Source organism: Pogona vitticeps, chromosome 5 (genome assembly GCF_051106095.1).
Source record: "Pogona vitticeps strain Pit_001003342236 chromosome 5, PviZW2.1, whole genome shotgun sequence".
Classification (NCBI taxonomy): Eukaryota; Metazoa; Chordata; class Lepidosauria; order Squamata; family Agamidae; genus Pogona; species Pogona vitticeps.
Genome location: NC_135787.1, coordinates 177,527,417 through 177,545,582, shown reverse-complemented (window position 1 = coordinate 177,545,582; position 18,166 = coordinate 177,527,417). Strand labels below are relative to the sequence as shown.

The following is an 18,166-nucleotide window of genomic DNA, read 5'->3' as shown; positions in this document are numbered from 1 at the left end:
ATTGTTCAGCTTCATCAGAAGACCAACAACCTAAATACTTTGCCTGAAGATAGTACTACTTGTGTTTGAAGTCTGATGAAAAAGAGCCATTCCTAAACTGGACACAAAAATACCTTTCTAACATTTGCATGGGAAAGAATGACTAATTCAATTGATCTAGAATGACTGCATACTGAAAAAATGTTTTTGAAGGCAATATTCAGAAAGCAGTTCATGCTAAAGTTTATAGGAATGCTTAAATACATCAGGGAAGCCATTGAAGTCCATAAACATCAGCATAGCTTCAACAAAAAAAAGGCAAGTCTGAAACCCAACAAGGCCTGGCTTCCAACACTGGAAAATACAGCCTGAAGAAGGTCAACGAACTCTACCCAGCCACAAGGAAGAGGGATCATTTCACAAAAGAGACCAGCTAAAGATACCCATCAACCACAGTGACAGATAATCTCTCCCACTTATCACAACAATACATCCACAACAAAAACACGCTGATCACCTTATCTCCTGAAAAGGACAAAAGTTGTTCCCACAGCTATACTCAACTATCCAGCAAACATCAACAGAGCATGAACAGAGTTCCTACTCCAGTCCTCTGAAGATGCCGGCCACAGAGACTGGCAAAACGTCAGGAAGAACAACCTTTAGCACACGGCCAAAGAGCCCAAAAAACTCACAACAACCATCAGATCCCAGCCGTGAAAGCCTTTGAGCATAAACTAAACTGAATGCTCAAATTTAAGCAACTGTACTGCAAAACAAATCAGGCCTGGCATTGTGAACCAGAATGTTTGAGCACCAGCTGATACACTTGATCTAAGAATCACAGCCAAGACATCCTTATCCCGTAAAACTTTTTCCTCGAAGATCTGTGTTTCAGCAGTAGCAATTAAACTAACTGCAAAGGGGAAAACAGCTTGCCTGCTCACCGTCAATGGACCTAGATGGAAAGGAAAACAAGCAGTGGCTACTGTCTTGCAATACAGGGGGGAAAACATTTTTCCCTGACTTGGCAAGCAAGTAAGCTGTGTCAAGAAAAATCAAAACAACTATCAGTGGCAAGTAGGAAGATCCATACCAAGCAAGTCATCCTGAAGGGCTCTCCCAGGATTGGGACTAACAACAAGGCCAATCTACAATGATCTGAAGGTAAGTTAAAGAAAAAAAATACTTACCTAAGGCTTTCATTTCTTCCTGAACATGTCAAGTTCGCAAATTTAATGAGGTAGTCTAGGTCTTTAGAAGGCAGATATACTGCACCATTCAAGCCACCTTTGAAGTCTTTCTGCACATGCTCATGAGTGAAATTTTGCAGCACATACTGGACCTGCAGTACTGTGCGGAGCTTCTTCTTCTCTGCTTCAAGTTTCATTATAGTTTCCCTTCTCTGTGCTTTCTTTTGCGTTTTCAGCAGCTATATCAATACAAAGAAAATGTATATGTTACACAATTTTTTAACAATTTTGACTAGGAGCCACTCTGGGGTGCAGGAAAAAAGCTCTAACTTCAGTTACATTCCTGTTATTTCAAACATTTTAACCAAGATAAAGTCACTCAATATATTAATTGAAGTCTCTACAATCCTAAATTCTAAGCTTTACAACCACAGCCAGTTAATTACAGATTTTCATATTGTATAATGTATCCGGGTACTATTCCACGGCAAGACAGATCAGCAGAGGAGCACTTCGCATCATCAGTCTAGACCCTTGGAAAAACACAGTGCGTAATAGCATTAATGCCCCCCCAAGCAACCTCTCAGGCTTAGTGCGTGTAATTAAGCAGACATTATCAGTGATTACCTTAGTAACAGCAAGAAGTCTGTGAGGGCAGTAACACAGCAACATTCCTATTCACCAAATGTACCAATAACCCATTTCTATATAATCATGTACTCTACTTACTTCTTGACTAAGCCCAGAAAATGTCTTCTGAAGTTCTTTAGCAAATTCCAAATTATGTACCACTTCATCATATTTTTCAACTGCTTCCTGTAATTAAGCACACTTAATCACTCACTCAGATTCCCTAAAACTTTTACTATGCATTTTATACAAATTAAAAAGCAAGACTATCCCTGTCCATGGGGTCAGGATCAAAAACACATAATATAAAAGTAAACTGAGATGTTAGCTCTTGCTATGATCAACTTAAAAAAGAAACTGCTTAGGGATACTGGTCTTTCAACCAAATCAACAGGGTGAACCCAGTTTATACTATATAAAACCGTGTTTCCCTGAAAATAAGACAGGGTCTTATATTAATTTTTGCTCCCCCCAAAAAAACCACACTAGGGCTTATTTTCAGGGGATGTTATATTTTACAATCATGTCATCTTCTGGTTGCTGCACAGTGGTGGAGGGTGGGTTGGGGTTTCACTTAACTAGGGCTTATTTTGGGGGTAGGGCTTATATTACGAGCATCCTGAAAAATCATACTAGGGCTTATTTTCAAGTTAGGTCTTATTTTTGGGGAAACAGGGTATTTAGTCACTATTTATTTGTCTTCTCATCAGGTCACCAGGGTAAAGAAACAAAATGCATTGCTTATGCTCATTTGAATAAGTACTGTTTCTACATTTTCATTAGGACAGAATTCAGTCTTTCTACAATTAGGGCTGCTAAGAAAGTGACTAGTATGTTATTTGCAAAAAAAAAAAAAATAGCTACAGCTTTCCTGTTGCCTTGATTGTTTGAGGGAGATGGCCCTTCAGGTGTATTTGACCTAACACTCCTACAATCCCTCAATATTTACTGTGCTGGCTAGGCTTGCTGGGAGATGCAGGATAAAAAACATTTGGAAGACAACAGCTACCCATGCTTCATCCAAATATAATTAATGCTATACAGGAATAAGCCAATTAAACTTCACCACAATTCATACTACTGGAATTTAAAAACAGTGTCAAGAAGAGCCAAGAATCAGAGCTAGATTGAAGTGCAATTATTACTTTCAGTTACATGGTATTTGTCCATTGCAGTCCAGAATACAAACCACAATTACAGACAAGCCATGCCAGATTATGATGAAACAGCATATTTTGGCAAAACCTTCTTGGATTATTCCTTGAAATATGTCACAATGGGGTCAAGGCACATGTAACACAGCTAAGCAGCACCTCAACTGTCCTCAAGGAGGCTGCTCTAAGAACTCCTTGAAATGCCTCCACTGTTCACTGTAGTTACAGCATATATCTGTCCAAGTCTTAACCACAGTAAACAGTAACTAAGGTTCAGTAGAATGTGAACCAGCTTCAAGTCCTGGCTACTATTCACCACTAAGTATCCAGGGAAAACATATGGTGAATTTGTAGCCTGCTTCCAATCTCTTAATCTGGTGATATGGCACTGTTTCTTAATCTAACCAGGTAATTTGTATAGCTACCTAGATGAAAGACCACATATGTAACTGAGCTTTCCACTGAAAAGTGAATGAAATAAGTATTTGACATTCAGAATGAAATACAAGAAATCTACCAGCTGATCCTGGTTGAGAGATTCTCCCTTTTTTAGACGATCTTTGTAGTCTTCCAGTTTGAGCTGTGAACAGTTAGCAAGAAAGCATAGGATTAAACTAGATATAAGCAGCTTTATCTTAAGATCTGTTCATTTCAAGGCACAAGATAAAATTGAATTATATGTCATCAGAAGCATACATTAAAACTGTTACTACCACCATGTAGCTCCCAATGTTGCTTTTTCTACAGCTTAAATGTTTGAAAAAAATTATCCAAAGGGAAATCTGCATTCTTTGAAAAAATTACAGGAATCTGACTACAACTATAATCTGTAGAATACAAAGAATATTTCTTATGAACATGAAAACTCTATAAAGTTACTGCAAGAGAGAATCAATGTGTTCAGCATCTCCACAACAGTGTTCAGCCTCTCCATTGTGTAAACAGTTCATAAAACTGGAACCACTATTAAGACTATTCATCTTATTCTCTGCTTGGCAATACATCAGTTTACAATTACTAGAGGTGCCAAAAGTTACTTTTGGTGATGTATTGAAGATCTGGTAACTACTGCAACCAGACTGCAAAGGCATCTTTCTGCAGAATTAAGGCTGACTAATCAAGTACAAAGCTACTTCCAGTCATTCAGATGTTATACTGACAGCACTGGAACATTACACTGAAATTCAGCAGAACACCTACAGGCTAACTTCTAATTTATATTAAACACAAGCCAATGAGAATTCGAAAGAACATATAGAAAGTATATGATGCACACAATCAAATGTTGCAGCAGAAAGCTTGTTTTTCTCTAGACACAACTGCACTACATGAGTCTCATTTTAAAGGATGGCAAATATCCAAAACAAAAAAATTATGTCTACCCTTATTTGCTGCTTCATTTTACAGTTTCATAAGCAATAACTGCAAGTCTTCTGTTTCCCCCAGGAAGCTTGCAATGGAAAAACAGAAAAGCAAGGAGCTATGGAATAAATAAAATTAAGCATTTATTAATGACACTTCTCTCATTTTTCTGGTCAAAAGGAAATACCTACCTTCTTTTTCTCAATGTTCCGAATCTTGTGTTTTAGGCAGATAAGCCCATTCTCAATGTAAGTCTCATAAGCCTGGGAAGCTGTGGTGGCAGAATTCAAAGCAGCCTGCAGGGGGCTCAAGGGAGGTTGATTATCCCCTCTAGGACCCTGAGCCACCTGCTGCTTAGTTGGTTTCATGCTCTTCTCCTCCCCTTCCTCAGAGCAGCACGAAGGCGAAGGGTGGCGTAGCGGAGACTGTGAAAGCTGCACCATTGGAATGGCTAGGGCTGCAAAGGAACCAGTATTACAGTATTTAGCTCTTCTCTCACACAATTTCTGTGTTGTTCTTTACAACATTAGAAATAAGTCTGTAGTTCATGAAATAAATATATATGTCCCTTTGGTAGAAAATATATCTTACAATGCAGAAGCTTCTAGAAATATGCAACTTTTAAGAATCAAGTTTCATCTTTGTCCATATTATACACAACATTTGAGTATACTCGAGGAATTTCCAGCATGGAAGCAAGAAGTCTTAAACTGTGTTGGCCTTTTTACATTGCCCTCTCCAGAGTTGTTCACTTGGAGTTAATAACATTCCTCAACAGCAGAGTTCAACACAAGTTTAAAAAACCAACACCCACTGTACTCTATCAGTCTAACCTTTCCCTTCTAGCTCTAGTTTAGTTGACATGAACAACCATCCTGAACGTACATACAGTACATGCAGCGGATTAAGTATCATACTTTCATATACTGCCCTAAGTTAAAGAAGATCGAAGGGGTGAAACCCTCCTAATCATGCCCCAACTGCACTTAAAACAGGTTCACTAACAAAACATAATCAACCTCTCATCCTGGGGAGAAAAGAAAGCTGGAAGGTTCCAAAGCATCTTTTTTAGAAACCACACAAAAAGTATGTTTATGATAACCGGCTCCTTGCAGTCAGAAATCAGGCACAATGAGCAGCCAAAATAAATATTGGAAAATAAAGTAAGCAGAAGGAACTTCCAAGAGAAGTGGGTCACCCCATTTAATCAACACACACAAAAAAGAACCAACTCTTTAAAAGGCCTCAAGGGTGAGGAGGGAGGCAATAAGCTTCAGAGAGGGCTGCAGCCCGTTGAATCCCCAGATGCCGCAAAGGATGCCATGTCACCTGCAAAGGCAGAGAGGGAGGCGGAGGAGCAAGGCAGGTTCACCTCCCAAAGAGAGCAAGAGAACGGCCCCGGCAAGGACTTCCAGGGCGATCCTGGCCACGTCTACTCGAAAGCAAACCCTCCCACGGTCAGCGAGGCTCCGGGCCATGGAGGCGGAAGGGCTGCAGCCCCGTCCTGCGCCAAGTTTACTCAGCAGCAAGTCTCCTTGGGATCCAGGCAGCCTCCTCGGAAGACAGCGTGCAAAGGCTGGCCGGTTGCAGAGGGCATTTGGGGGGGGGGGGGGAAATAGGGCTGCCTCGGGGAGCAACCCTTGAGGGGAAGGAGCCTCAGGGACGAAATGACTGGCACCAGGGAGATCGAGGTTTTGGCCATTTTTTATGAAGACGGCTTGTGAGGGGAGAAACTGGGCAACTGAAACTCCCGTTTAAACCTCCTTATCAGCCCTAGGCAGCTGCGGAGGGGGCGAATGACGAAGCAGGTCTCCCCCTCAGGCGTCCACGGCTGAAGAGGCGCTGCCTCCCTCCCAGGCATCCTTCAGGCAGGTGGGACAACGACGGGGACTCTCCCCCGCTTCCCTTGCTTACGAATGCCGACCAAACACGCCAAACCCCAGGAGCCCACACAGAAGACGCCGTTCCCTGGGTCACTAACCCTACCGGTCGCCTCCTCTTCCTCGCCGCCCCATCCTTCCCGGGAGGAGGGAGAAAGGACGCGGGTATCACCACAGGAGGAACACCCACCACCAACTCACCTCAACCACCTAACAAACTCAAGCCCGCTCAGCAGCCGCCCTCCCCCGCACTTATAAAGCCTCCCCGCCCCGTCGCGGGGAAAGGGGCGGAGCTTCCGCGGAAGGTCACCATCCGGCTTTCCAATCGCCAGCCGGCTCGAGCCTCCCAATTTCTCCCGGCAACCGCGCGGCGGTCTTCTCACGCGTTCTGTCCTGACCCACGTGACCGGGCGGGCCGTTAGCCGGTCTGGGAAAGTCGTGCCGGGGGGGGGGGGGAACAGGACGCTGGGCATGTTGTGGGAATGGAGGGGCGGCGATAAGGGGAAAGGGCTTGAATTCCTCCTCCTTTTTTTTTTTTTTTACTGAACTTGGCTGTCGCTGAGTGTCGTGATTTGGTTATTAATTAATTATTGTCTTCTTCTTCAAATACATGAATTATAGGGTCGGTAGACAAATAGCAACAAGGAACTGGCGCATCCACCAAAGCTGTAGGCAAGGAGGGACTTTAGTTCCAGGATATAAAAACTAGTTTGCACTTTATCCCAACATAAAAGCCCAATATATTTGGCTTGGCCTTTTCAGCCTTCTTCAAGGGCTATATACAGTAACATGAAATAGAGCAGAAAAAAACACATTTATAGCAGTATAGTATAATGTAACTTGATCTCCTTATGATAACATAAAGAAATTTTAATATAGCATGTCTTGTGCTAATAAAATTGCTTAAATATATATGCAAATATATTTATTTGACCAGAGGGTGTATAAAGGAACAGTTTCACTGTATCATATGTTGTCCCTAGGAAAAATGTTAATATAAATGTCTCTTTTCTGTTCTATTTTATGTAATATAGCCCTTGAAGAAAATTGAAAGGGCCAAACCAAAACATGTTAGACTTTGATTTTGGAATAAAGTTCATATTACTGTACAAATGTTTAAATCCTGGGAATATAACTTGTCCTTATCTACAGACAGGGTTGGTAGACATTTATTTCCATGGAGATGAATGTGAAATATCATAGCTATATCAATAGTTCTAGCACCCAAAAAACGAATTCTTCGTGGCCTCTGTGAATACTTTCTACATCTGTGCAGGACTCCTCGGAATATTCTAGACTGAGCTTAAAACATGATTAATAGTATGTTTCCCCGTGGTGCGCATGCTCTGCCTGGCTGTAATACTGTACCTCAGTTCCTTTTTTGCTGCCGCTGTGATTGGACTTCTTCGTACCTAGAGCTGTTTTCTTCTTCTATTAACTGGTATTGCTTCTGGTCTGGCTTATTGATTACCGACACTTCTCTGGAAAATCTTGATCTTAGACTGGCTATGGCTTACAATTACAGTGGAACCTCGACTTACGAACACCCCTACCTACAAACATTTCGACTTACGAACCACTCCGTTCGCAAAATTTTGCTTCGACTTGCGAACAGAGCTTTGCCTTACGAATGGGAAAAAAGCGTGTTCTGTTTAAAAGGTGTTTTCCTGCCCTTTTTTAAAGCTAAAAGGTGCTTGGTTTTGTTTAAAAGGTGCTTGGGTTAAAAGGTGTTCTGTTTAGAAGGTGTTTCCTCACCCCTCCCTCCTTTCCTGCCCTTTTTTTGACCTAAGTTCATCTTTGGTCAAAAGAAGAAAAATTCTTTGGTCAAAAGAACAAAAAGTGGTAGAGTATGGATTAACCGGCTTTGCATTAGTTCCTATGGGAACTAATGCTTCTACTTGTGAACGGCGCCTCTAGATAAGAACGAAAAACAGCCGGAATGGATTAAATGGTTTTCAATGCATTCCTATAGGAAATTTTGCTTCGACTTACAAATGTTTCGACGTACGAACACCATTCCAATACGGATTAAATTCGTAAGTCGAGGTTCCACTAATAGATTCTGGTTTGTACATTGTCTACCTCAGTTTTTGACCTCCAGACTGATTATCAGCTATCATTTTGGATTACGGACTTGATTGTGATTTTTCGGATTCTGATATTGTGATTGTGATTTTTCAGCTTGGATATTGGACAATAGTTAACTTTTTCCAGTGTGCCTTCCTTCCTTTTCCCCTTTCCACATCTCCCTGGGTTTCGAGAATTTTATGGCCTCCTCAGGCCCATTCAAGCGGTGTACGTTGTGCGCCAACAAGATCCCCTTTACAGACGGCCACGACTGCTGCTTATTTTGTTTGGGTGAGAGGCACCAAACTTACTCTTGTCAAGAGTGAAAGAAGTTGACTAAATCGGCCTTTAAGCTTCGCTTGCAGAAGCTTCAATCATACCTCTGGGAAAAATCACTTTCCCCGTCAAGCCCAGCAGCCATGGAATCTGCATCGGTCCCGCGTCCTACCCCTCGTCCTGAGCCCGCTGCATCTTTGGTCCAGGCTACTCTGTCTCCAAGATCCTCCTCTAAATCTTCTAAGCAGAAGTCTTCAACATTGACATCAAAGAAGGCTTTGGCACCGACTTTGACGTTGAAGTCACCATCTGGAGAGGCTCACAAGAAAAAAAAATAGTCAGTAAACAGAAGAAGGATAAGTGTTCTCCCAAGTCTGCTGTTCCAAGTCTGCTCCACTTTGAGAAATTCCTCCAGTTCCAGCTTCACTTCCTTCACCTCGCGCGGCCCCCACGCTGGGTACCTTTAAAAGCCAACTAAAAACATGGATGTATTTTCACGCCTTTCCACCTGTCAATACCTGATTTTTCCTTTATTCTTTCTTTTATTCTTTATTTATTTATTATTTATTCTATTTTTGTATTATAATTTGTTACTGGTTGTCTTATGTAATATTTTTGTGTTATTTTATTGTATTTATGTCATACTGGAAGCCGCCTAGAATGGTCATATAGACCAGATGGGCGGGATACAAATCAAATCAAATCAATCAATCAATCAATCAATCAATCAATCAATCAATCAATCAATCAATAAAAATACTTGAGGAATCATCTCAAGACCTGCGGGACCCAGATTCCCTCTCTGAAGGGATTGGTTCTGCATCACCACCACAGGCTCAGGGTTCGGTTTCAATATTGAGCCAGTCTCCAAGCTATGGCCATCTTGAGGCTAATGTCGCATCCAGCCCAGCCTTGGCCCATTCGAGCCCTATCTCGGTCGGACAGGCAACAGTAATTTGTTTTTTTAATTCGGAGGTATCACCACAGCAGTCTCATTCCACCAATTCAGCGGATCTTGGTCAGGGCTCGTCAGCTGCGTGCCAGTGCTATTCTAGTGGCCCCATGGTTGCCTCGGCAAGCTTGGTTTACCATGCTCAAGACAATGGAAGCCAAGTTCTTCAGACTACCTCCCCATCCGTGTCTTCTGACCCAAGACGCCGGCAGGGTCTGCCATCCAGATCTAGAATTACTTCACCTTACAGCTTGGAGGATTCTTCCAACCTAGTAGAGGTTCTGGACAAAGCCAGAAAGCCTTCCACCATGCTGTTGTATTCTTACAAATGGAACATGTTCTCTAAATTTGTTGTGTCTACAGATCTGTTACCTGTTCCAGTAACACTATGGTGGCTTTTTGCATGTGAAAGATTGCCTTTTGAACAAAGGATAGGGGAAGGGAGAAGTTCTGAGGAGCTGCTGCTCACCCAACCTTTGCACTGCTGGAGGAGAAGGATAGGAAGAAGGCCTATGGAAATAGAGAGATTACTCTTCCTTAAGTTATCATGAATCAGAGATAGTCTCCAACCTTTACTTGGGAAGATATTGGACAAGGAGACACAATTTACTTTGGCTCCGATTTCTAATTTCAAATCTGTGTCATGAGTAAAAAAGTTGAGATTTCTTACAAGCTCATTGGAAATCCTTAGTGATAATTTCTATTAATAATGGTCAGCAAAATTCCTTGTAGGTCAGGTTGGTCACTGTTACTGATAATTACTTCTAATTTGTAACCACAATGGACTGTTAATTAAGTTCTAGGCCACAGCAAGCAATGTATCCAGCAGTTGCTGGGCTATAACTCATTGCCTCTGCTTACTAGGACTCATGGAAGTTGCAATCCAACAAGGAGGGCTACTAATTCTCCACCCTACTTCTAGGCACTTAATAAGTTCATGGAATAAAAACCAATAAACTTGGCCTGTGAATGGCCAGATGCAAAAGAGGAAAGCATACGGCGCCTTTAGCTGTTAAGCAGAAAGGATTTCAGCATCTGTGATTTGCGTGGCACGCTTCATCTCCTTAAATACTTTCTTCATCATAATCATGGAACTGCAGAACTGGAAGGGACACTTATGGATCATCAAGTCCAGGTCTTGTCAAGAAAGCATAGTGGGGAATTTAACTCCCGACCCCTACACAATTAATAAAGGAGCTGGAGTTGCATCTTTTGCCTCTAAATACTGTACCCTGACAGAAAATTATACCTTGGAATAGGAGTGGGTAGACTTCATGTTTGTGGTGGCTGCTTTGTTTTTTTAATCAGAATTGCAGTGTCCACCAACAGATGTTACATTCCATCAAGCTGATGGCAACCTTAATAGGACTTTCAAGGTAAGTGAAATATTTGAGTGGTTTTACCATTGTGAGTTTACATAATGATGAGTTTACATGGCCAATCAAACATTTGAACCTAGGTCTCCAGAGTCCTAAGCTGTAATTCTGTCTGCTGCACCACACTGGCTATTTATCAACAGAAGCCAAGGCGAAATGGTGATCTGGAGAATGAGAGACATGTTCAAAATTATGTAACATGGTCTCAGAAGACATAGTATTTGTTTTTAATATCGATCCTTTGAGGTTTCAGCCAAGTTGATTTAATTAGAATCTCCTCATTTAGATGACGAGGAGAGCATCTTTTATACATTAAATAATTGTCACAAACACCTACCATTCCGCTGCAAATCGATCAGTCACCTGCCAATACAGCTTGACCCACATTCTACCCACTTCCACTCTATGTAGTGCATTTATATTTTTACCTTTTGTTTTTATTTGTCTGCTAACTTTTTCCTTTGAGTTCCTAATGCCTAGAATCCTAAAGCTCTACTGTTCCGAATTGGCCTCCTCAGCCACACTAGGTGCTGTTCCAAGCCCTCCATACAGAGCACGCTACCATAGTCTTTCGAGACTGAAGGATGCCTAACTAACTGTTCTCGATTGTACCCTCTTTTGATTTCATCACATAATGCAAAAATTTATTCTGTTTGAAAAGTTAACAGGCAATGTAGCAATACAATTCCAAGCATGTTTCACTGGCAGTACCTGTACATCCCACTGAAGAAGCTACACAGGCTGATCCTGGTCATTGGTGGGGAGTGTGGCTATGCCTGATTATGTCCATGTGCTGTATATTGCATGTATGAGGGGAGGACTATTCGACATTCCCATTTGTATGAGTGTTTTTATCTTGAAATGGTTTTAATTGTACCCTTCAATTGTCTGTTTCCTCTATGAGATGATTAATCTAAATTTTAAATGTCTGTATGCATGGAGGCCATTTAGTTAATAGAATATTTATTCAGAATCACAGACTGTCTCGTCTTATATTTTACAAGGCTGCTAGATTCTTAAATAAAATTTCAACCTTGGGGACAGGACTCTGGTATTTGCAGTCATGAACCAAAGCTTCTGCATGGCTCTGTAGATGAATGCCTAGAAGAAGGGTGGAGCACAAGTAGTCCTCCAGATCTGGTTAAAAAGCATTACATTCTTATTCTTTCCTTCTCGTCTGGTGAAATAATTAGGCTTAATTCACCACTTTAGCTATATTAGCCTCTTTTAATTGAAAGTAGGTTTCAGACTTGCCAGCTCACACACATAGATATTGCACCATTCTAATTATGCAGTATATCTGCTAGGGATGTAATTTTAGATTTTTTTTGGACTGCAGAATCCAGAATTCTCAGGATGTTCCAACCGACTGATAGAAACCTAAATGTGACTGTGTGATCATGGTTAAAGTCCTTTATTCCCTTCTATGTATTTGTTCGTAAAGGAGATGATGGTAGCCCAAATGCTTCTAACAAAACAGGCTTATTATCAGGCTCAAACATGTTCACATCATTTGTTTCCACTTTTAACAAGAAGTCATAATTCTTAACTTTCATCAAACAAGGTAATTCTTCTTGCAACAAAAGAGGAGACAAACGTTTAACTCTAGGTGTCCATTTCTGTCTAGTGCCCGAGTTGTCTGGCATATTATCTGCCAGGGCTATGGTTGTGGATGGTATACCCAGCCCACCTGTGGCTCCCAGACTTTCTTCCCCCTGTTCTGTCTCAGTGGGGGTCTGAAAGGACTGGGCCCGCGGGATCTCCCAGTTGGCGCCATAAATCTCCTCTGTTCTTTGATTTGTTCTTCCCACCTTACCCAAGCTTTATATTCTTTCTTCCTTTTCCTTGCCTCTCTTTCACCCCAATAGGGTGGTTTTCTATAGGTTTGCCTATTCATTCTTTCTCTGCGTATTCTTTGGGTACCCAAAACTCTACTCATTCCCCTGTCCAGGGATCTTCTTGTATCAAATCTTGTATCTTCTTGTATTTCTTTTCTTTTCTTTGTAATCTCCTCCTACACCCAATACACCTCTCTTCTTTCCTCTCTCAGACCACCCTTCCCCTCCTCTCCCTCTCTTCTATCCTCCCATTTTCCTGCCAAACTAGCACCCCCTAGTGCTTTTGTACTTATTTATAGTTGTTTTAACCTTTTTAAAATGATCTCTGTCTCTTCCTCTGCTTTGTTGATATGGGAGTCGGAAGGTACACCCTGGAGAGTATCCCTGGAGTTACTCTCATCCTCACAAATTGATATGGGAAAAAGGCCTAGTTCCAACTAACTTTCTGTTCAAAAGGAAGCTGTTCCAGTGCCAGTTGGGAAGCGTCTTTTTTGAAAAGGTAACTGTGTCACAAAGGCTATGTCATAAATTAGGCCTTTTCTCCAAGGTGAACCACATTTAGGTGTCCATAGGTTTATGTCTTTTTAGTGGAACTCCCAGAATTAAGAATTCTACGATTTATAGTCCAAAACCCCCCAAAAATAGCACATAGTATCTTATATCCAAAGGTTAAATAAGTTAAGTAGAATTAAAATAGGAAAGGAGAAGCCTGGGGAGTCCTGCGCAACATCCAGGTAGTCCAGTGTCTTGTTCCCTATATACTTCCTCCTTGATTTGCACAGATCTAAGTAGCAGGATTTTGATTATACATGTTTTTCCCCAATAAATATTTAAATAATTAAAAATTTCGTCGTTGTTCAGTCGTGTCCGACTCTTCGTGACCCCATGGACCAGAGCACACTGGGCCCTCCTATCCTCCACTGCCTCCCGGAGTTGTGTCAAATTCATGTTGGTTGCTTCAATGACACTGTCCAACCATCTCATCCTCTGTCGTCCCCTTCTTGCCTTCACACTTCCCTAACATCATGGTCTTTCCCAGGGAGTCTTGTCTTCTCATGAGATGGCCAAAGTACTGGAGCCTCAGCTTCAGGATCTGTCCTTCCAGTGAGTACTCAGGGTTGATTTCTTTCAGAACAGATAGGTTTGTTCTCCTTGCAGTCCAGGGGACTCTCAAGAGCCTCCTCCAGCACCACAGTTTAAAAGCATCAATTCTTCGGCGGTCGGCTTTCTTTATGGTCCAGCTCTCACTTCCATACATCACTACAGGAAAAACCATAGCTTTGACTATGCAGACTTTTGTTGGCAAGGTGATGTCTCTGCTTTTTAAGATGCTGTCAAGGTTTGTCATCGCTTTCCTCCCAAGAAGCAGGCGTCTTTTAATTTCGGGGCTGCTGTCTCCATCTGCAGTGATCATGGAGCCCAAGAAAGTAAAATCTGTTACTGTCTCCATATCTTTCCCTTCTATTTTCAAGGAGGCGATGGGACCAGTGGCCATGATCTTTGTTTTTTTGATGTTGAGCTTCAGACCGTTTTTTGCACTCTCCTCTTTCACCCTCATTATAAGGTTCTTTAATTCCTCCTCACTTTCTGTCATCAGAGTGGTATCATCTGCATATTGGAGGTTGCTGATATTTCTTCCAGCAATCTTAATTCCGGCTTGGGATTCCTCCAGTCCAGCCTTTCGCATGATGTATTCTGCATATAAGTTAAATAAGGAGGGAGACAATATATAGCCTTGTCGTACTCCTTTCCCAATTTTGAACCACTCAGTTGTTCCTTATCCAGATAATAAGGTGGTCAGGCACTCCCATTTCTTTAAGGACTTGCCATAGTTTGTTGTGGTCCACACAGTCAAAGGCTTTTGCATAGTCAGTGAAGCAGAAGTAGATGTTTTTCTGGAACTCTCTTGCTTTCTCTATAATCCAGAACATGTTAGCAATTTGTCTATAGTTCCTCTGCCCCTTCGAAAATTTAAAATTCAATAAATACTATGCTGCTTTTCATCTCCAGGTAGTTGTAGTAGATAATTTCACAACTTAGGCATTGCTTAAAGAACTGTTTTTTTTTTCCTTTTGTTTCTGAATCTATTGAAAGACAACTTGAACTGATAACCAATGGATTCTGTGGAATGAAAAACATTTTTATTTTCTTCACAAGACAAGTAATTTTAAAATCTGCATCATGTTCTGTGTCTGGTTACAATTCAAGATGATGCTTGCTGTCTACTTAAAGCCCCAAACAGCTCAAGACCAAGAGACCTAAAAGATGGTCTTCTCCTGTTTGCGTCTGCCCCCTCACTGAAATAATTTGTCTTTAAAGGTGGGATTGGACATAGTCAAACAAACAAATGAATAAATAAACAAATAAATGGGAGCCTGCATTTCATGGACAGGATGCGGCCTATGGAGTTTCCTCATCCAACAAGCTTCTACTGTTATCTCCACTTGGAGACTAGAAGCTATTTAAGCCCCAGGAAGCTGTTCCATGAAACTCAGCCTTGGTTTGCATCCATGAAAGCCATCCCATGGAAATAAATTTAAAGATTTTAGGGAGAAACAGGAGAGATACCAGTTTCACAATCAGAAGCAGAGCTTTCCTTAAGAGCTAATGGATATTATTTTTTCCTATAGAAGTTTTCCCCACTTCAGAAGCTGCACTTTATTGCACTTTTGTTTGGTGATTGATCATTGAGATACAGTATAAGCATAAAATTCATTTGCAAGTTCTTTGTGGAAATATGAATCCTTTGAGATAAATTATCTTTGAAGGGATAATGTTTTGTCACCTTCCAGAAGGGAATCTATTCTCTCCTTTATTTTCTGCCCGAAATATAAAGTTTCATGTTAGCTCTAAGAGCCTTAAGCTCTATGAACTGCCCTGGTATTGGACTGGGTTACAAGCTTAACAACCTAAATCTAAATGTTTTAGCCAATTGCCTGGGAGTAAATCCTATTGAATCCAATGGAACTTACTTTTGAGTAAACATGGTTAGAACTCTGGTGTAGATCCATTTTAGAAGAGCAGACAAACTTATCACTTTGGATAAGAAAACTCTGAGTTTAAATATGATATGGATGTCAATGATCACACAAAAATTATTACACATTAGTTTTCTGCATCAGACATGAATAAAATTATAATTGTTATAATTTGGAATGAATAGAGGAAGCTATGCTAATTAGCGTATACTACCTCTACAAGCAACAGGCAAATTGCTAATATATATGTAGAGCCATTTTTCTCACTGGTGATACAAATAAATTTGCTTTGAGGAACTGTGTGACATCTGAATACTGATTGCCATTATTTTAATATTCAAGAATTAAATGATGTAAGAATCCTGTGCCATATAGCTAATTGTACAAGCAGCTGGAAACGCCACATATTAAAACTGTTGACTCTATAGAAACAGAGAGGGTTGACTGTTAACTGGACCTATTGTTACAAATGCAGCACAATGCCATAGACAGGTCTGTGTGGTAGGAATGTACCGTATCCTGTAGAATGAAATAGTTGTAAAAATAGTTGATTTTTTTTCTATCAGAGTGCACCAGGACATTTTTGAACCTTGTGCTTTTGAATAGGAGTAGCTACTCTGATACTTGTGTTTAGATACAAATAGAAAGCTTGTTTTTATTCCTTCAAATAATTTGTTTAGAAACAGTACTTTATTTCTTCAGCATCATGATCTTATGTCTACACCCTGCATTCAATGACGTGTACTGATTAAGAAGTCTGAAGGTCATGAAAGTATTTTGGAATTGGGATTCAATGCTTATGTTCCAACAGGCACACAAAATTAGAAAGTCAGTGTTGGTCTGATATTCAGTTAGGGTACTTATTCTGTGTTCTTTTGATGGATACATACTGTATAGATAGGTATATTTATGAATACATGTATAAAATTCCAGTTATGTTTCCTATAACCAAGCTGTCAAACACATTCTTTCACTGAGGGCAAAAGAAAAAGAACTGACATAGTAAAAACCAACAACTGTGATTAAACTAGTTCATTGCTACATAATAAACAGAACTAGGAGATACCTTGATGAGATATCAAATTATCTTGAAAGAACAAACACTTTTGTTCTGAGTTTGTTTATCTTTCCAAAACCACCAATACTGTTTAGTTGTATGGTTGCAAATCAAAGCTTTAACTGCTGAACTAGAATCCTGTTTCTGCTAATTAGGTAAAGGTAAAGGTTCCCCTTGACATTTAGTCCAGTCATGTCCGACTCTAGGGCGCGGTGCTCATCCCCATCTCCAAGCCGTAGATCCAGCGTTTGTCCATAGACAGTTTCCATGGTCATGGAACGCAGTTACCTTCCCACCGAGGTGGTACCTATTTATCTACTCGCATTTACAAGCTTTCAAATTGCTAGGTTGGCAGGAGTTGGGACAAGCGACGGGAGCTCACTCCATCATGTGGATTCAATCTTACGACTGCTGGTCTTCTGACCTTGCAGCACAGAGGCTTCTGTGGTTTAACCCGCAGCAGCACCACATCCCTAATTCTGCTAATTAGTTCTTCCTATTTGTCAGGCAACAATGACAATAATATCTCATCTACCTGTGCAGCAGCAGGAGATGAGGAACACAGCAGGAGCAGTGCATAGTGTATGTTGAAGGGGTGCCTTACCTTAAAATAGTGGGGGGATTTATCCTTATTTGGACCCCAGGCCACCTGTGGAAGAAGGCAACAAAAGCCTGAGGAGTGGCATCCCACATTGTTCCATTTTGGACTACATTGGGTGGAATCATTGTTCTAAATCCCATTTTAAATCCAGGCTCTGAAAAAATAAAACAACTCCTTGCAAGTAAAACAGTAGTGCAGCAGGAATTGAACTGCCCCAGGTGATAACACCACCAGAAATCAGCTGGAGCCCAAGTTCCAGCAAGTTCTGTCAACCCACAGAATCCCGGGTTCTGCTGTTCCTCTGTATTATTGTTACTCATTTGCCTGTCCTTCTAGGATGCAAGCTGTGAGAACAGCAAGTGAAAGGAGGATGTGAAAGAGGACCAACTGCAGCTGCCTTTACTCCTCTTGCTGTCTCTCCAGGAGTGGTGTAAATTGAGCCCAGAGAGAAATTCCATGGTCAGTGCTGACTGGTGCCAAATAAATGAGCCCATTCAGGGAGGAGTATGCAATAATGGTATTTTCTGCAGCCCCACCTGGAACTGGCATTGAAGTGTGCCAGAACCTTTCCTTGGTGTTCTGGTTTTGGTTAAGCATGAACTGTGCATGAAGAGACATGGAAGCATTAAAAATGGCATTCTTCACCTGCTTCCTGGCATCATGCACTTTAAGTGTGTATATCCAACATAAGCAGAAACCATGAGCCCTTCTGGGACCTTACAATGGCTATAAGAGGTGGGGTTTCAAGCCTTTAATGGAATTTGTATAGATATATCAAATATAAAAGTGTGGTATTAATACTTCTATATTGATATCCCCCCAT

The 18,166-nt window shown here is 41.1% G+C and overlaps 1 protein-coding gene across 10 annotated transcripts in view; it reads right to left on the bottom strand.

Annotated features, from left to right (window-relative positions):
• CAPRIN2 (caprin family member 2) overlaps positions 1-6,536 on the bottom strand; it is a 41,512-nt gene extending 34,976 nt beyond the window's left edge. For 9 of the 10 annotated variants that reach the window (XR_012087208.2, XM_020789052.3, XM_020789054.3 and 6 more), the window contains exons 1-5: positions 6,400-6,536; positions 4,510-4,775; positions 3,474-3,536; positions 1,902-1,988; positions 1,173-1,411 (exon numbers count right to left, since the gene is read on the bottom strand). Coding sequence is in view for 9 of the 10 variants with exons in the window: in XM_020789052.3 (XP_020644711.3) it covers positions 1,173-1,411; positions 1,902-1,988; positions 3,474-3,536; positions 4,510-4,761 (641 nt within the window). In the remaining variant the exon portion in view is untranslated. Of the gene's footprint in view, positions 1-1,172; positions 1,412-1,901; positions 1,989-3,473; positions 3,537-4,509; positions 4,776-6,304 lie in introns of all 10 variants that reach the window. The other variant, XM_072999906.2, reaches the window with a different exon arrangement.
• Positions 6,537-18,166: the final 11,630 nt, after the last annotated feature.